At 32.9% G+C, this 20,814-nt stretch overlaps 2 protein-coding genes across 2 annotated transcripts; one reads left to right on the top strand and one right to left on the bottom strand.

Moving 5' to 3' along the window:
* Positions 1-1,788: 1,788 nt before the first annotated feature.
* LOC113859838 lies at positions 1,789-3,928 on the bottom strand. The gene is made up of 3 exons (XM_027492513.1): positions 3,545-3,928; positions 2,693-2,911; positions 1,789-2,154 (listed from the first exon to the last, which is right to left on the bottom strand). Exons 1-3 carry the CDS (start codon positions 3,926-3,928, stop codon positions 1,789-1,791), a joined length of 969 nt encoding a protein of 322 aa, XP_027348314.1.
* Positions 3,929-18,268: 14,340 nt separating this feature from the next.
* On the top strand, positions 18,269-20,612 carry LOC113860244 (caffeoyl-CoA O-methyltransferase). Its single transcript, XM_027492950.1, has 5 exons — positions 18,269-18,634; positions 18,784-18,863; positions 18,988-19,132; positions 19,405-19,536; positions 19,836-20,612. Exons 1-5 carry the CDS (start codon positions 18,542-18,544, stop codon positions 20,127-20,129), a joined length of 744 nt encoding a protein of 247 aa, XP_027348751.1. The 5' UTR covers positions 18,269-18,541; the 3' UTR covers positions 20,130-20,612.
* The last annotated feature ends 202 nt before the right edge of the window (positions 20,613-20,814 follow it).

The following is a 20,814-nucleotide window of genomic DNA, read 5'->3' as shown; positions in this document are numbered from 1 at the left end:
TTTTTTTAAAAATTAGTTTAAATTTAGTTTTAAATTTTGAATGTAGGTTAAAACTAATTTTAAATCTGGTAAAAATATATTATAAATATTTTTTATATTATTATTAAATTATTATATTAAAAAATATTTAAATTTTACAATAAGTAATATAACATTACACACACACACACATATATATATATATATATATATATATATATATATATACTTTTTTATTAAGCATTAACATTTTATTAAAGATAAAATATGAGTACAAGAAGTACTCTATTTCATTACATCTCTACAAGAACTAACAACATATGTGAAAAGAATATTTTCATATATTTTAATTTATTAATAATATATATTTTTTTATTTTATTAAACTAATAAATATTTAGATATATTTTACTTTTTTATCATCTATCTATCACATAAAATCGGTTTAAAATTTTTTTAAACTAGTTTTAAATTTAGTTTTACGTTAAATTAGTTTTAAATTTAATTTTAAATTAATATTTTAATACAACTAATTTTCAATATATTTATAAATTTTGTTTTTAAGATAAAACTAATTTGTTGTATGTAACGTTATATTAAATTAGTCTGTTTAAAAAAAATTGTAATATTTATTAATTATATTATATTTTATAGAAATTTATAACATATTTATTTTTTTTAAATAATTTTTAATAAACGGAGTTGATGATGAAAGTTTAAATTAAAACCTATAAAAATAAAAGTTAATAATATAAATAATAATAAAATTATTATGTTATAATATTTTAAAAAATAAAAAATAAATATAAATATAAAAACAATAATAGTAAATAACTTAAAAATATTTGTTATATTTTAATATCTTTAATACAATAATTATATTTTATAAATATTATTTTAAATATTTTATTTTAATTATAAGAATTAAGATTAATAAAAAAATATTAGTGGTAAAATATAATTACAATAAAATTTTGTAAACTTATATAGCGCAGAGATTTAATAAGTAAAGATACAAGATACTACTTTCATATATATAGATTTGGATAAATAAAAAAATTTAGTTTTAGAAAGTGAATGTGTGACAGTAACCATTTATAAAGATGTAGTTAATCAAAAAAATAGTTTAATATTGATCTAGATTTTTTAAACTAATTTAATCTTAATTACATAAATGTACTTTTATTTGGATTTGGGACTAACTGTGTAAAGTGTTGTAATATAGCATGAAATAGAAAGAGTGATTAAACTCTTCATAATTCAGATATTAAAATATGCTCTAACAAATCTAGTTGAAGCTATGAAGTATAAAGCAATCAAGATATACATTTGAAATGAAATAACACAAGAAAGTTTCAAGAAAAACATGATTTACATGTGTCAGGACAGAAACTTCATGTCAAAGCAAATTAAGATGCAGGATTTGCAGATTCACTAGCAGGCAACAAAGATTTTACATTTAAAATATATTTCTTGCTATTTTGTGTTAGGAATCTATAGAGAGCAAAATGATGAATATAAGAGTAACATAAAAAGAAAAGGAGTGAAAGTTGGTATTGAGATAAAAAGAAAATGAGGTATGTATTAATTACGAAAATAAAAACAATAAGTCAGAGAATTTGAGTAATTCTCTATAGCTATGTTTCTCCTAGAATGCACAATTGCCTCTACCAACAAAACTTAATTCTTGCTCCCCCCCTTTCTTTCTCCTCATTCTTTCCTTATAACAAAACTATCCCTACATACCAACTCTACTGTGCCACCTGGCCACTACTAACCTCTCTCTCTTTTTCTTTCTCTCGTATACTTTCTAAATTAGGGGCTTAAAGAAATTCTTAAACAAAAATGTATTTTGGCTTTCTTTATGAATTAAGGGCCTATCATACTCCTCTCGATGAAAACTAGGCTTGTCTTCAAGCTTGAAGTGAGGGAATTGACTACTGGTGTTGTACTTCTCCTCCCAAATAGCCTCTTCAGTTGGTTTTCCCTTCCATTTGATCAGCAGTTGAGGAATTAACACCCATTTCTTAGTGACGACCCAAGAGGCCAAAACAGCAGTAGGCTCCAAAGGGGAATTGAGATCCCCTTCCAAATCAGTAGGTAAATTATCATTTTCTGAGTAGTTTCCGACAGCTTTCTTGAGGAGGGAAACGTGGAAATCGGGGTAAATGCGAGACTTTAGGGGTAATTGAAGTCGTTAAGCAACCTTCCCTACCCTGCTCAAGATAGTGAAAGGACAATATTAGCGAGGGGATAATTTTGGCAAATTCTTGCACCCATAAATTGCTGACCATGAGGCTTGAGTTTTAGAAATGCCTTCTCACCTATGTCATATTGTCTTATCAGCTTGAACCTTCATAGAGCTTTCAGTTCGGTTTAAATGTAACTTGAGCTACTTAAAGGTCTTATCTCTATCCTTAAGCTCTCTCCCGACTGCCTTCACCCTAATTTCACAGGGCAAGAACCAAGTTAGTACCGGGGGTGTCTGTCCATATACTACCAGTAGATGCATGAAAGGTGGTATTATACTAAAATTCTGTCCACGACAATCAGATAACCCAAGATTTAGGTTGGTCAGCAATAAAACATCTCAAGTAGGTCTCAAGGCACATGTTTACAACCTCAGTTTGTCAATCGGTCTAAGTATGATAAGCGGTACTCATTTTTAGTTGTGTCCTCTGCATTTTAAACAACTTTTTCCAAAAACTACTAACAAAAATAAGGTCTTTATCGCTTAAAATGGAAGCAGGAATCCCATGTAGTTTCACCACATCTTTAGTGAATACTTCAGCAACTGTTTTAGCAGAGTAAAGGTGTTTTAGAGGGATGAAATGACTATATTTTGACAACTGGTCCACCACAACTAAAACAGCGTCAAGCCCTCTAAATTTTGGAAGCCCAGTGATGAAATCTAAAGATATTTCTTTCCAAATCTATTTTGGAAGTAGCAATAGTTGTAACAAGCCAGTAGGGGATGCAACTAAGTATTTTTGGCATTGACAAGTGTCATATTCTTGCACAAAATTTGAAACTAAACGTCTCATATTGAACCAAAATAGGTTGGCTACCACCCTTCTATAAGTTCTATAAAAACCAGAATGACTACCCTGTGGAGTGGCATGGAACTCATTTAACAAGGTAGGTATCCAAGCAGATTGGTTAGATATTACCAAACGCCCTTGATAGAACAGAACCCCTTTAGTATAGGTGAATCCTGGTTTGGTGGGCTATTAGTGCTGCAATGCAGAAATAATTTGCAGTAAATGGGCATCTTTATGCACCTCTTCAATCAATTCCTTGCTTCCCATCTAGCTAGGTGTATGGAGCATAGAATTGAGTTCTAAATCTCCAAACATACAGGATAGAGTATCAGCCCCCTTGTTCTCCTGACTAGGCTTATACTCAATGTTAAATTGGTAACCATGGAGCTTGGCAATCCAGTTCTACTGACTACTAGTGGTAATACACTGCTGCATTAATTGCTTGAGACTTTTCTGATTTGTTCTCACAACAAACCTACGGCCAAGAAGGTAGAGACGTCAATGTTGGATAGTTAGAGTCACGACCATGAGCTCTTTCTCGTAGGCTGATTTAGTTAGATTCCTTTCCCCAGGAGTCTTGCTGAAATAAGACACGGGACGCCCCTCTTGCATTAAGATCGCTCCCAAACCAAGCCTGGAGGCATCACTTTCGATGATAAATTCTTTGGAAAAGTCTGGTAAGGCCAAAACTGGCCTAGTGGTCATCTTTTCTTTAAGTAACTCAAACTCCTTTTGTGCTTCACTCGACCAAAAGAACCCATCATTCTTTGTAAGAGCAGTCAATGGCCTAGAAATTTTTTCATAATCTCGTATGAATTTGCAATAGTAACCCGTTAATCCAAGGAAACCTCGAACTCCATTAATAGGAACAGGCCACTCTAAAACGCTCTGAATCTTACTAGGATCCATTGCCACCCCATCTTTAGTGATTAAATGATTCAATTAGTTAACTGATGTTTGGGCAAAAGAACATTTCTTCTTATTTGCAACTAACTGTTCAGCTTGAAACCGTTGCAGCACCTTGACTGTATGCTCCAAATGAGAGTCTCAATCTGGGCTATAAATCAAAATGTTGTCAAAAAACACAAGTACAAACTTATGCATCATATCCTTGAAAATGAAATTCATGAGGGCTTGAAATATTGAGGAGACATTCATCAAACCAAAGGGCATTACTAAAAATTCGTAGTGGCCTTCATAAGTCCTAAAGTCCATTTTGTGCACATCCTTCTCCCTGACTCTGACTTGGTTAAATCTAGATTTGAGATCCAGTTTGGAAAAATATTTTGCACCATGAAGTTCATCCAGTAATTCATCAATAACTAGGATGAAAAATTTATTAGGAACGGTGACCTTGTTCAAAGCATGATAGTCGACACACATCCTCCAAGAGGTGTATTTCTTTTTTTACTAAAATAACCAGACTAAAGAAAGCACTCTGACTTGGTCTAATCATTCCAGCCTACAACAACTCCTTTACTTGTTGCTAAATTTCATTCTTGTGATGATGAGGATATTGATGTGGTCTTACATTAATCGAACTTGCTCCATCCAACAACATAATAGCATGTGCCTCTTTTCATTTGGGAGGCAGTGATAGACGATGCTGAGTCGCTATCAAAATAACTAAATTTTCTAAAAGTTTTGTAATATAGAGCCAAACTTAGGTCGATTCACGGAGACATATTTTTAGTCAAATTCAATTTTAGGTTTTCTTTTAAAAAATGCAAATAAGGTTTTTTGAGATTTTGAAAATTTTAAATTAATTAAATTAAATTATGGATAAAATTAAAGTGAATAAAATGAATTAAGAAATATCAATCTACAGAATATTAATTGCATGTAACTCCAACTATCACAGTATCTAAAGATTTAAATCCACGTTCGAATAATCACCCAATTTAATTATTAATTCAATTGAATAACCTAATTGAATAGAGTTATGAATTAAATCAAATAATCATTTAACCTAATTTGCATTAATTATCAAATTAGAGCATCAATCGAATCCTAATTTGAAATCTAACGACAGAAAAGTCAATTGCGATCACAATAAACAATTCTGATATTAGAGAGAAAAAGAGAACAAACTCGGAACAATTAGTGCATAACTCAAGTTGAAATTTACAATCTTTGAATTCTGCAGATTGAACAAGAGGTTTAGCCTTCCATCAAAATGCTTAACTCACGCAAGAATGAGAAAAGAATGAGAGAGTTCGAGAGAAAGTAAAAATAAGAATTTTTATTTCGGTCAATTCTCAAAATCTCAAAGTGTCTAATTACCCTCCTATTCAGAATCTTATTAGTCTATTTATAGGTTCTGATTAAAGTAAATTAAGCAACCAAAATGCAGGCCTCGATAATATCTAAAAGCCTAATACAATTATTAAATAACAAGAGTCTAAATGCAATCGCACAACAACATTTAGCAAATCTGCTTCAATTTTAAAAAATCATAAAAAATAAAAAATAACTCTAAATCTAGTGATCCTTATATGTATTTTGAAGCCCTAAATGTGTAGAATCTAATGCAACTAGAATCAACTAAAAATAATATCTATAAAAAAGTTATGGCCAAAAGAGTATTTAGAGGTCACAATAATCAAAAATATAAAATAAAAGCATTTATTCGTAACAAGTCCAATTTATTCAAATAACTAGAAAATGATAAAAACTCTAAAAATAAAGCATATAAAAAGTGTTTATTAATCAAAATAAAATTATAAATATAAACATAAAATATGTCACATCAAATTCTCCCACACTTAAGATTTTGCCCTCCGGGAGAAATCACAAAATCAAACCATAGGGGACCTAAAACAAATTAGGATATGTACAAAGCCCATCAAGTTCAAATAACATGGCTATAATGGAAATCAATCCTCACACTTCAAATTAACTAATGAACATATCAAATCAAGTGAATGAACCATAAGAGATAGAATCCTCACACAATATTCTCTCGATCACTCAAGTGTATAAGGTAAAGTGTGTCACTCAAAATGCACAACATGAAGTACGATCATCCATAATCTTGTCCATTGCCTACTTCTCTGCTAGAATTCACACATACACACAAAAATCAAGAGAATTTTTCTAGGTTATAAAGGGGCATAGTGAAGGTGAAAAAATTACAAAGGTGATTAAGCTAAAATCAAAGAGGATATAAGAACAATGAGAAATGAATTCAAAAAAAGTAAGCATGAAAGTAAATCTTTTAAACAAAAATATAATGTAATACAATCTAAAAACAATCATCTTTTACTTTTGCTAGCCATCTAATGCTCCTTTTCCTTTTCATTGCTTACTTTTTCTTTTTCTTTTTTTCTCTTTTTTTTTAGTAGCTGATTTTTCTTTTCTCTTGCATTTTCTAAAGTAATCTTTCTCACACTTATTTCTATGATCATTTCCAAACTAATTCCAAAGTTCTTATATCTTTTAAAGTTTGGTCATTTTATTGTATTACACCTATAGCTTAAAATAAGCTAAGATCACAAGAAATAGGACAATTAGGCTCAAGGAGGCTTAAACAATGAAAATAATGTAAGGTTGGCTTTTTGGTTAGTAGTTGTAAGAAAGAAATGATGCATTTATCATGTTAATGCAAGCATATGAAAATATAGTCTAAAAAAGGCTCAAGGTAAGTTCTAATGTCATACAACAATGAGTGCAATCACACAATGAAAGAAAGTAAAATGATATGATATTGTCATCTATACTGCTCAAAATCTTACAAGGTATGTATTCTATCACAAATAATCAAACACACAATATATCAAAGTCCACCTATCAAACCAAAGAATGATTCAATCAATCCATCAAAGTCATAAAATGGTAAAGCTGCTTATCTATAAAGGTGTCTCTAATGGAGAGATCCTCCAGTGGTTGCTGAACTCTGCTCAAATGGTCTGCCATTAGGTTTTCTGCACCATATCTATCTTTGATCCCAATGTCAAACTCTTGCAGAAGAAGCATCCAATGAATTAGTCTCGGTTTAGAATATGACTTTTTAAGCAAGTACCTCAGAGCTGCATGATCAGAGAAAATAATTACTTTAGAGCCAAGTAAATATGAATAAAATTTATCTAAAGCAAAAATAATAGCTAAAAGTTCTTTTTCTGTAGTGGTGTAGTTTGCTTGTGCTTTATCCAATGTCCAAGAAGCATAGGCTATGACATTTGGTTGCTTCTCCAGGACAACACCAACTACAAAGTTTAAAGTATCACACATAAGCTCAAACGGAATCTCCCAACTCAGAAGTTGAATGATTGAAGTAGAAGTGAGGCGTCTCTTCAGCTCATCAAAAGCGTTATTACAGGTCTGATCAAAGATGAAATCAGCATCTTTCTGCAAAAGGGTCTATAATGGGGACATGATTATGCTGAAATCCTTGATGAAGCGCCTATCGATAGCTGCATGGCCAAGAAAAGAGTGTACTTCTTTCACAAAAGTAGGGTAAGGTAAAGAAACAATTACATCAATCCTGGCTTTATCAGTCTTAATACCTCTACTTGACACTACATGCCTTAGTACAGTCGCTTCGGTCATCATAAAATGACATTTCTAATAATTTAAAACCAAATTGAACTGTGTGCACCTATCTAATACTCTAGACAAGCTATCTAAACATACACCAAATGAAGACCCATAAACAGTAAAATCATCCATGAATACTTCAAGTGAGGTCTTTAGGAAGTCCGCAAATATGCTTATCATACACCTCTGAAAAGTGCCAGGTGCATTCAACAGTCCGAATGACATTTGTCTATAAGTAAAGATACCAAAAGAAGAAGTGAAGGTAGTCTTATGCTTATCCTCTAGGGCTATGTGTATTTGAAAGTAACCAGAAAATCCGTCTAGAAAGTAGTAATAGGATTTTCCTACTATCCGCTCCAAGATTTGATCAATAAATGCAGGGAAAAATGGTCCTTACAAGTGGCATGATTCAGTTTCCTATAATCAATACAGACTCGCCACCCATTCTGAATTCTGGTCAGAATCAGCTCATCAAATTGGTTCTTTGTGACTGTTATACTAGTCTTCTTAGATACAACATGAATCAGACTCACCCACTCACTATCGAAGATTGGGTATATCATTCTAGCAGCTAACAATTTACCAACTTCTTTCTTCACTACCTCTAGGAGGGTGGGATTCATCCTTTCTTGGGGCTGTCTCATATGTTTTGCATCTTCACCCAGTAGAATTATGTGCATACAAGTGGATGGGCTACTTCCTGGAATGTCTGCCAAAGTCAACCCAATTGCTTACTTGTGAGTTGCTAAAGTTTGCAACAACTTCTCCTCTTGTGCATCATCCAAATCTACTGAAATAATCACTGGCAGCTTGTTATCAGCCTCTAAAAATGCATACTTCAAGTGCTTGGGCAGAGACTTCAGTTCAAGTGCGGGAGGCTGCATAATAGAAGGAAGTGTCCTGGTGGAGAAGTTTAATTCTGCAGCATGCATCAAACTACAACTTTCCAAACCTGTTGTTGCATCACATGAAACATCATCAGCTATTAAATATACATCTATTTCAGCAAAATTTTACACAAATATCCTACAATGCATGAACAATTAGAAATATCAGAAAAATTAGTACAAAACTCCTAAGTTAAAACATCAATAATATCTATATGAAATGCACTATGCAGCTCTGATGGATGCTTCATGGCCTCAAAGATGTTGAACTGCATAATATTGTCTCCAAACTCCATGGATGGAATTCCTGAGTGCACATCAATCTTTGTCCTTGTTGTTTTCAAGAAAGGTTTACCAAGGATCAGTGTAGGCATGCTAGACTCTTTTGCCATGTCCAGAATGTAGAAATCTGCAAGGAATATTAGCTTATCTACTCTCACTAGCATGTCTTCTACTACTCTAGCAGTGAATGTAGTGCTCCTATTTGCCAATTGAATGACTACACCTGCTTGCTTTAGAGGGCCGAGGCTCAAAGACCTGTAGATTGATGTAGGCATCACATTTATGGAAGCACCAAGATCAAGTAATGCATTGTTGAAGGTAAAATTTCCAATAGTGCAAGGGACAATAAAAGTATCAGGACCCTTGCACTTCTGCAACATATTGGGTTGTATGAGGGCTGACACGTTCTTCTGCAACATATTGGGCTGTATGATGTTAGTGCACAACTTTTTAAGGAACTTTGCATATTTTGGAATTTGTTTTATAGTATCCAGTAGTTGAATGTCACTTCTACTTTTTTAAATGTCTCAAAAAGCTCCTTATCAAAGTCTGTTGGTGGCCTTGGCCACTCTGTTCGGAAAGGGAAGGGGTAGTTTCTGTACAATTTCTGAACTGCTGGGGGCAATTTATTGCTTTGTGTTTTGCTACTTCTCTGCCTTCACGTCATCTTGTACCTCTTCATCTTTCTAGTTGTCTGATAGCTCCTTCCCACTCCTCAATATTATGGCACTCACGTTACTGGGATTAACTTCTGGTTGAGAAGGGAGTTGTTCAAAATCTTGAGACTTGAACTGGTTTATAGTGGTAGCAAGTTGGCCAATCTGTGTCTGCAGGTCTTGAATGGAAGCATTGACATTCTGATGGAATTGTAAATTGCTCTTGGCCATTTATTTGACCAAATCTTCTAACGAAGGTTCAGAACTTTATTGTGTTTGCTACTGCCTCATAGAGGGTGGTCCATAGCCATTACTTGCTTGGCTAGTCTGTTGCTACTACTGCTCAGAGGTACCATATCTCGTATTTGGATGATCATTGAAGGCAGGATTATGAGATTGGTACTGGAACCTATACGACTATTGTTGTCTCTGAGCTTGTTAAAATTTAAAGCTTTGTATTGGTCTTGTCTTCCATTAAAAACTCCATGAATTAAAGCTTGTTGGTTACCATCATGCAGCAAAGGACAACAATTTAAGGTGTGATATATGGAGGAACAAATATGACAGTTTCTAGTCACCCCTCATTGTGGAACAGTTTGTTGCGCAACAGCTAGTTGTCTCACGAAAGTAATAAGCTCCTCAATTATGCTCTCAAGTCTGCTAAAATTTGCTACTATATGGTTTGGTTATTGCACATTGTGCACTTCTCTCATTGGTGCTATGGCTCTTGTATTAAACTACTGAGAATTCTCCGCCATGTTATTAATTAGTGCTCTGGCTACAAATGGTGTCTTGTCCATAAGAGCTTCATCGCTTGCTGCATGAAGCATACTCCTCTTCATTGGAGCAAGGCCTTCATAGAAGTACTGAATAAGCAATTGGTCACTGATCTGATGGTGTAGACAGGTTGCGCATAGCTTCTTGAATCTCTCCCAGTACTCATAGAGACTTTTTTGGCTGAACTGTCTAATGCCACTGATCTCTTTTCTTATTGTGGCTGCTCTAGAAGCATGCAAGAACTTCTCTAGGAACATCATCTTCATGTCTATCCAGCAAGTGATAGACCCTAGTTGCAGGTAATATAGTCAATCTTTTGCTGCACCATCCAAGAAGAATGGAAAGGCCTTAAGCTTGTTATGGTCTTCTGGAACTCCTTGAGGCTTCATTGTTGAGCAGACTATGTAAAACTCCTTCAGATGCTTATGAGGATCCTCACCTACACTACCATTAAACTTAGGCAATAAATGGATTATACCAAATTTTAACTCAAATGGAGTATCTATATCAGGATATTGGATGACTAATGATTGGTATGTGACATCTGGTGCAACCAATTTTTTAAGAGTTCTTTCGTGTTGATTATTAGTCATAATATTAGAATGCACAGATATACTATCAGAATGATCACAATTAGAATGCTCACAATTATAGTGCACACTAACACTATCAATGGTATTACTACAATGACTATGCACACTACATTCCAATTTAAGTCTATTCAACTTGTTCCAAGTGCGTTCAATCTCAGGATCAAATGCGAGTAATTGACCAGAATTGGTTCTAATCATGTACCAAGAAGCAGATCAGTCAAAGTCAACCTAATTGTGTTATTTTCTATTTTTAAGATTTTTTTTTAAAAGAATTATATATATATATATATATATATATATAGCAATTTTTTTCCTAAATCAAAAAAATAAAATAAAAATTTAAATAAAAAATATCAAAAATAAAATAAAAATAAATTTAGAATAGTGATTTAAACAATAGAATTTGTGATTTTGAGTAGCTCCGTGCGTAAAATGTATATATATATATATATATATATATATATCAATGAATTATGTAACTCACAAATAATAATAAATAATAATTAAAAAAAATGTAGCGAGGTAATTAAAGAATATGCTCCTACAATGTTCTATCACAGTTCCTAGAATTTCAACCTAATGATTTACGACATGCATTTTCATCTTAGGTAGTTTGTAAGCTTAAAGATAAAAGGTCACTCGAGCTAAAATCTATTTCATAAAGTCATCATCAATTAGTAGGTAGACTAGATGAAGGGACTTGTATAGATAAGATAAGCTCTAGCTAAAGTTCTAGTGATAGACAAATAGGACGTTCATCCAAATTGCTATCACCACACAACTCCTCTAAACCTAAAGTTTACTCAGACCCGGGTATAGGGTCTCGCTCATATTATGCATAATTAGTGGTGTGTGAGGGAATAAACAAATCTTATACAAATCAAATAATAATAAAAATGTGCAAGGAAAAAAATAAAAATAAACCAAATAAATTACAATAGAAAATGCGATAAAAAATAGAATTCAAATTATTTTAGTTTATTTTTTATTTTTAAGAAAAATATTAATTAAATTTTATTTTAAAAAAATTAAATAAATAAAAAATTCAAAATTTAAATTTAAAAATTGGTTAGATAATTTTTTTTTTAAATTTAAATTTAAAACTAATCTATCTAAAAAAAACTAATCCTATCTTTAAACTCAAAACAAGCTAAATCAAATCTTAACTATAATTTAAAATTCAAATTTAAAAATAATTTAAATTTTAAATTAATTTTTTAAAAAAAAATTGAATCTAAACTAAATCTGAGGGATCTTTATCCGCTGCTCTTTATCTCTGCAAGATCTATGCAAAATCTTTGCAAATCACACAATTCTACAACAATACGCTTATTAATCCAATATTTAAAAAAAATATAAAATCTGAATCTAAAATTCAAAATGCAAAATGCAAAATTCACTAAAACAACAAAATTTAATGAAACACAAAAAAATTGACAAAAATTGAAATTAAACACACTATAAAATGAACAAATAAGAATATCAAATCGCGACAACAGAGACAGAAACGAAACAAAGATGAAAACAACAATTACGAATTAGAAAGTGAAAACGCAATACTAAACTCTAAAACAAATCAAAACTGACAACACATCCTTGACAACAGTGCCAATTTGATAGACGAATTGCCGAGTCGCTATCAAAACAACTAAGTTTTCTAAAGATTTTGTAGTATAGAGCCAAACCTAGGTCGATTCACGTAAACACATTTTCAGTCAAATTCAATTTTAGGTTTTCTTTTAAAAAATGCAAATAAGGTTTTTGGGGTTTGGAAAATTACAATTAACCAAATTAAATTACAAAAAGAATTAAAGTGAGTAAAAAATGAATTAAGAAATATGAATCCACAGAATATCAATTGTGTGTAACTTTGATTATCACAATTTAATTATTCAATTAAGAAATATTATAAATTCACGTTTGAACAATCATCCAATTCAATTATTAATTCAATCGAATAAACTAATTGAATAGAGTTACAAATTAAATCAAATAATCATTTAACCTAATTCGCATTAATTATCAAATTAGTGCATCAATCGAGTCCTAATTTGAAATCTAACAACAGAAAAGTCAATCACAATCGCAATAAATAATTCAAGATTAGAGAGAAAAAGAGAACAAACTCGGAGCAATTAGCGCAGAACTCAAGTTGAAACTACAGCGTTTGGATTCTGCAAATTGAGCGAGGGGTTTAGCCTTCTATCAAAACGCCTAACCCACACAAGAATGACAAAAGAACGAGAGAGTTTAAGAAAAAGTAAAAACAAGGATTCTTATTTCAGCCTAGTCTCAAAAGCTCAAAGTGTCTAATTGTAACACCTTAAATTTAATTTCAATTTAATAAGAATTTCACAAATTCAAATAACCAATTTTCATAAAATACTTCAAAATAAGGGAAGGGTTACAAATTAATATCAAATGACTGCTACAAGACTAGTTTAGTTACAACAAATTTTAAAATAAAAATTAAGTCCTATAGCAGTCCATCTATCCCTTCACTGAGTTCGGTGCTGATCGTCTTGATTATCTGAAAAATGAATATAAGGGTGAGTACTCTACACTACCCAAAACACACAATCAACATAGAGTCTCACCTCTAAAACCTTCTCAATACATTCAACAAACACAATCACAAGCAGCAATTCACATCCATAAGTACAAAACACAAATCCATGCATATGCATACCAGCCACACTCACTATAGTACTATGATCATAGATTTACACCATGAATGGTCGCCGGTTACCCCTGCCTCACGGATACCACGTGCGTTGTTACGGGTCGCTTAGCAAAGATAGTAGTTAGAGGTTTAGTCAGGAAGAGAGTGTGTGGCCCGTGGTGCACCCGTTCCGCAGTCGGTGTCACCACCACTCCTTTTTCCCCAAGGTATTTCTACCGTCCTCATCTTCCACATCCCCAGTGTATCGCTGAACTATTCATAGCACATTACAACGGCGCTAATATGCCCAATCGTACATATTCCATTCACGCATGCAGTAATCATGCTTACACATGGCACACAGCCCACATTCTATTTCACAGCACATGGCACATAGTCTACAATTATCGTTTATATTACACGGCCCTTGGGCCCACATTTTCACAATATTCATTCAAATACACGGCACAAGTACCCATACTCATTCAAAACACTCGGCATACATGCCCTCATTTTATCACACAACATTTACATACAATCCATCAATTTTGGGTCAACACACATAATATTCACACATCATGACACTTGACCCACATTATATTTCTCAGCAATTTTTTACCCACTAACTCAGCCACAACACAATATTCAGCAAAACAACAACAATTCATGCACAAAAGAGTAGGATAGAGTCATCCTTTACCTTGGATTGACGTCTCACGCGCTAAATCTACCAAGAAATGCTTCTCCTCATGGATTTCGTCCTAAACACATAGAGAAACTCCATGAGAACCCAGGGGAAACACGAAAACAGAGAAAGGGGATGAAAAACTGAAACCCTAACCATTAAAACTTACCTCCAAGCATTCCTCACATGAATTTAACCTTCAATCAAGCTCCCAAACGGCTTTGGAGGCAATTAATCGGTGAAATATGGCTTTGAGAACGAGAAAATCAAAGGAATTTTGAAGGGAGAGGGAGAAATAACTATCCCCGAATCCTAACCCCCTTTAAATCCCTTTCTGGATGCGACACTCTCGCTACAGTGAGGTTCTCGCTGCAGCGACACGCCCTCTCGCTACAGCAAAAAAATTAAAGAAAACTGCACTTTGGTTTCTGTAGAATCTCGCTACAGCGAGACCCTCTCGTTACAGCGAAAGTGCACCCAAAAATGCACCCCAAACTATTGCTCTCTCGCTACAGCAAGAAGGCGACAGTTCTGATTCTTCCTTCCAGGGCTCTCTCGCTACAGAGAGAACAACCCAGTATCACGTTCTGCACTTAGGCACTTAGCCTATTTCAACTCAATCAGTTATACATACACCAATCTACATATATATATATATATATATATATATATATACATATTCACAACATATATCTAAAAATACACACATAATATACATTTAGATTTATATAATTATCCATAATTAATATTACAAAATTCAGGGTGTTACACTAATCCCCTCCAAATTCAGAACCTTATTAGTCTATTTATAAATTCTGATTAGGCTAAATTAAGTGGCCAAAATACGGGCCTCAATAATATCTAAAAGCCCAAATACAATTATTAAATAACAATGGTTCAAATACAATCTCACAACAATATTCAGTAAAGTTGCTTCAATTTCAAAAAATCATAAAAAATTGAAAATAACTCAAAATCCAGCAATCCATATAAGCATTTTGAAGCCCTAGATGTATAGAATTCAATGCAACGAGAATCAACCAAAAATGATATCTGTAGAAAAAGTTATGGCTAAAAGAGTAGTCAGAGGTCAGAATAACTGAAAATACGAAATTAAAGCATTTATTTATAATAGACCCAATTTATTCAAATAAGTAGAAAATGGTAAAAACTATAAAAATAAAGCATATGAAAAGTGTTTATTAATCAAAATAAAACATTAAATATAAACATAAAATATGTTACATCAATTATATTTTCACAATCCTGGAATGGATTACCTCAGCTTCTTTTGTTTTTGAATTGCCTATGTATTAATGATTTCATTGTGAACAATTGTTTAGCATTAATGGAATGGAATGGACTCTTTATCTATGTTTTGTTGTCACAGTTAACTATTTCTGGATGAGTGGAATTAACTTTGATAACAAATTTTGTAAAGTTTTAACATGCTGTTAGTTTGTGCATAATTTACCTTTTTTTTGCACAATTTGCTTAAGCCCTCATTTTTGCTTAAGCCATTTTCAATTCGTTGCAATATCACAAAAGTAGGCTCAAGCGGTAGAGCCATTCGCTTAAGCGGATCCATATTAGCTTAAGCGAATTAGAGGCTTGTGCATCAGTGCTTTCTGTCCTAAATTTGCTTCATTTTAAATAAATTTGCTTGCTTCCGCTTCAAGCCAATAACATTTCGCTTAAGCGAGTTTAAAAGAGCTTAAGCAAGTAACTAGCCTGAAATTAATGATTCTCTGTCCCAAATTCGCTTAAGATTAAACATATTCGTTTGGGTAGAGTGAAGCGATTCCACATTCACTTAAGCCATGATTTGTCGCTTAAGCGAGGATTCACCAACCTCGCTTGGAAGCCTGAATCCTATAATTATGTCGCTTATGCTAAAAATTCACCACTTAAGCAAAAATTCACTTAATTTTGTTTAAGCCGTTTGAAATTTGTTTAAGCGAATGGCAACAATAGACTCATGTTTCCGCCAGAACATGAGAAAATTCAAATCCCGCCATGAACTATTTTGATGGTCTCTAAACTATCAATTTCAGGTTTAAACCCCAAGATCTAGACCTCAATCCTCTTCTTTTAACTTGCTGGTGAAAGATAAACCAATCTTTTACAAATTGGTCTACGACGATGACAGCATCTTTAACGAATTAAGGGGTTGAGATCAAAAGGATAAGCATGGCGTAGCAGTGAAAATCAGCGTAGTAAAAGTAGAATTTACCATAGTTGAGAGTGATTGAATTGCCGAAAGTAATAAAAATTTTAAAATATGAAAAGATTATATTGTAAATATTAATAAAAAAATAAAAAATAAAATATTTAAATAATGATGTGATATTAATAGTCTTAAACCCTTCTAATTGTAGAGGCACCATAGCAATGCCATTATTTTTTTCCCGGTATGTTCGTTCAACAGGTCTGTGTTCGCCTCTTCTCCAATTCTTAGATTTCAGCCACTCACTTTCCCATCGCTTTGACTCAAAGAAACTAACCTTTCCCTTCTATTAGTCTACACCTAACATTGGGTCTCTCTCTCTCTCTCTTTCTCGAACATAATATCATGTCCTTTATATTCTATGCTATGTTCGGTTGTTGCCATATTACTTTGGATGAATCACAGAATTTTGTAACATCATTTGATGCAGAAGTCTTCTTTCATTAACTGAGGGAGGATTCTTCATTATCTATTACTCACTGCTTTTTAGAAAGGCTGAAATGTATTTTTTTTATTTAAATTAAAATTTTAATTTTGATTTTCTTATTTCAATATTTTTATTTAACAATAAATTAAAATATATAAAAAGAGTTTAATTTTGATCCACTGAGAATGTAAAATTACACTGTGAATGTATTTAAATTAAATTAAAATATAAAATAATACTTAAGCCTAAAAATTATTTTATCCAAATTTTGTGGGGCTGAATTATCAGAGTTCCATATTATTTTTTTCGAAGATATAGATTGATGTGTGACTTTTCTGTATTACTTATCTTTCAATTAGTGAACGTTCGAGAAAAACAAAATTACTTTTATAATTTTATGAAAGTAAAATAATTTATTCAAAATAAACTAATTTTTAATTAAAAAGTAAAATGTTTATAGGATAGGAATTCCAGCTTTAATGGTGTTAGCAAATGCAGAAGGGTAAAATTCAATTTCACTTTTGTTAAATGAAATTTTTTTAAAAAAAAGGTATTGGCATGGATCATGTAAACTTCTGATAAACTGCCACTTAGGCAAAAACAGACTGAAAAGTCCTGCATGCATTTGCATTCAATCAGAATATCAGCGGAAAAAACAGCTGAACCACAGAGTCCGATATTTTACTCTAAATTCCCTTTCGCAAATTTGGTAAACTGAAATTGGAATCGTTAGAAGAGGGCCAACTCTTACACGTCTACGCGCAGTACCTTCACCAACCCCATACCAATTCCATTTGCCATGTGCAATTTTCAACCACACCCGGGGGACCCGCCATTCCAACCAGCCACTCGTTGATCACCAACATCCCACTGTCCCGTTTGTGAATTGTGATTTACACAATTAGTTAGATATGGAAGAAAATAAATAAAACATTTATGAAAAATATCAGTTATGATTTATGAACCTGAGCTTATTTCGTTTGCAAACAAAGGTATAATATTTTTTAATGAATGTTTAAGAATACATAATAATAAATTTTTTATTATAAATTGTAAAATATTATATAATTTAATACATTAATAATGTTATAAATACTATAATTTTAATAATAAATTATTATTATTATTATTAATTTTTTATTATATTTCTTTAAACGTAAGTTAGAGAATCCATAAAAATAACCTTATCTAGTTTGCAAATATTCTTTGTAAAATTGTAAGGAAAACACATAAACTTCTGAAAACTGCGTCAGTCATGACACCATATATATAAGATAAAGCTTATAAAAAATTACTTTAAAAACTCAGTAGGGTGCTGTTCTTTAAATGCATTTAATAGTATTATAAGAAATAATTTTTTGAAAATGTATTAAATGGCCGAATAATGAACGGTATATCCTGTAGATGATCATAATAACCACTCCTGGTTTATATATTAAATGTCATAATTCATAAAAATGATGTCATAACCTATTTCCGTAAATGCAGAAAATCCCTTACCAACAAATGGAACAGGACCCGGTAGGCTCTATTATTAAGTGGAGCCTGAACCATGGTATGCTGATTGCTCAAGCATTGGACAAAAACCTCACCAACCCCGGACCGGACGCCACCCGGTTCAACCAAACATCTTAGTCCTTTTCCTTTCACTTTACCGGTTCAAACCGGTCTTTTCCTTCCTTATATTGACCACTCTCCTACACCCATTTTGACAAGCCCAATTAACTTTCCACACAGAGCAGAAGCTGAGAAGGGAGAAAGAAAAGGGTACAAAATACAAGATTATAGCAATGGCAAACAACGGTGATCAGAGTCAAACTGAAGCTGGAAGGCACCAAGAGGTTGGTCACAAGAGCCTTCTGCAGAGTGATGCTCTCTACCAGGTACACCTATTGCATGCATTTGTTATTATTAACTTTTTAAATCTTTTTGCTCCCCAAGATTGATATCATTTCTATGGATGATGAATCGATGGCCATTTGTTCCATCTGGTTTTTTTTGGGTTATTGACAAAATCATAAATTTTTTTCAGTATATTCTAGAGACCAGTGTCTACCCAAGAGAACATGAAGCAATGAAAGAGTTGAGAGAGTTGACAGCAAAGCATCCATGGTATAATTCGTCGTTCCCAAGAATTGAATTTCCCGTTTCCATGTCAATTGTTTGGTTTCTCTGCTCATGGCTTTTTGAGTATGGGAATATTCGGTTGCTGATTATTTGTTGAACTCAACAACAGGAACATCATGACAACCTCTGCAGATGAAGGGCAATTCTTGAACTTGCTCCTTAAACTTATCAATGCCAAAAACACCATGGAAATTGGTGTCTACACTGGGTACTCCCTGCTTGCCACTGCCCTCGCTCTTCCTGAAGATGGAAAGGTATGATCAAGAGTAGAGTTTAGCACCCTCAACAATAAAGCCCTTTTTTATTTAAAAAGAAAAAAAAGAGAGAAAATTTTCTAACCAAACCATTTAACTTGGTATTTATTGCCAAAATCCTGAGTTCCAAACCTGTCGTTTCAATGCAACTCTTTTCTTTTTGTGTTCTGGTAAAGATAGTTTAGATCTAGTCATCAAACATGTTCAGTTTTGGATATCACGTGTTAAATGCAAGGGGCCTAAACTTGAGTTTGTACTTGTACTTGCCACAGATCTTGGCCATGGACATTAACAGGGAGAATTACGAACTTGGTTTGCCTGTAATAAAAAAAGCTGGTGTTGCCCACAAAATTGATTTCAGGGAAGGCCCTGCTCTCCCAGTTCTCGATGAAATGATTAAAGACGTAAGCTTCTCCATCTCTCACTTTCATTAGTGTTCCAGTTGTAAGAAGAAGAAGAAATGGAATTTTCATGTTATTAAATAATACGAAAAGACTATGTTATTAAAGAGTGTTTTATCGCAATTGATTACAAGATTTATTAATTAAATTTAAAATATTTGTTTATAACATGGACATATTGTTAATTAGCATGATATGAGCATGTTAGGAAAACAAATATTTTAAAAATTAAATTAAAAAAAAACTTGTAATTTAATTAATAAAAGGCTAACCGAGTGGCATTTGTGTGTGGGGAAATGCAGGAAAAGAACCTTGGTAGCTTCGATTTTATCTTTGTGGATGCGGACAAGGACAATTACCTCAACTACCACAAGAGGTTGATTGAGCTTGTCAAGGTTGGAGGGGTGATCGGGTACGACAACACCTTGTGGAACGGGTCTGTGGTGGCACCCCCAGATGCTCCTCTTAGGAAGTATGTTAGGTATTACAGGGACTTCGTGTTGGAGCTCAACAAGTCTTTGGGTGTGGACCCCAGGATCGAAATTTGCATGCTTCCAGTAGGTGACGGAATCACTCTCTGCCGTAGGATCAAGTGATTGCCTTGTGGGGACAATCATGATCCACCGTTGCTTCGTCATCCCTCATGATATGGGTCATTATTGAGTCGGAGCTAAAGCATCTAAAGCTTAAAAGCAATCAATATTTTTCGTTTTCCTTTCTGCAAAATATGTGCTTCTGTATTTTTCTCTTATTGTTGATATGGAAACGTGCAAGTGACCTTTTTCCTTATTTGATTTATATCCACCAACTTGGTCTATTTCGAAGCCAGTTAACCTTGGTTGATTAGAAAGAGGATATATGTGTGTTTCCGTGGAAGGATGGAATTGAGGGGAAGGAGACCATGAATGTGTTTCAAATAATATATGCTCAAAATTTTATTCCTTTTCTCTCCTTTTCTAATTCTGTAATAAGGACACAAGTATTGTATTTTTTTAAACACAGGTTGTGTTTGAAAATTTATATATTTAAACGAAATATTAGTTATTTCTATGAATTATAAAGAAACAGAGATATGCTTTTAAATAAATATATATTTAAACTACCATCGAATGAATAATAATATTTATTTTTGACAAAACTATTAAATTGTTAAATGTTTAATTGAGTTTAACAATAGTTACACGACGCATGTCTGAAGCATGCGGGAAAATTGTTACCCTATTTCTTTCCTACTTTCTACTGATCATATCCCTACCTATTCATATTTTAATTTTCAATTTC

The sequence above is a fragment of the Abrus precatorius genome, unplaced genomic scaffold (genome assembly GCF_003935025.1).
Source record: "Abrus precatorius isolate BTA unplaced genomic scaffold, Abrus_2018 Scaffold2, whole genome shotgun sequence".
NCBI lineage: Eukaryota > Viridiplantae > Streptophyta > Magnoliopsida > Fabales > Fabaceae > Abrus > Abrus precatorius.
This window is presented reverse-complemented; position numbering and strand designations above follow the sequence as displayed.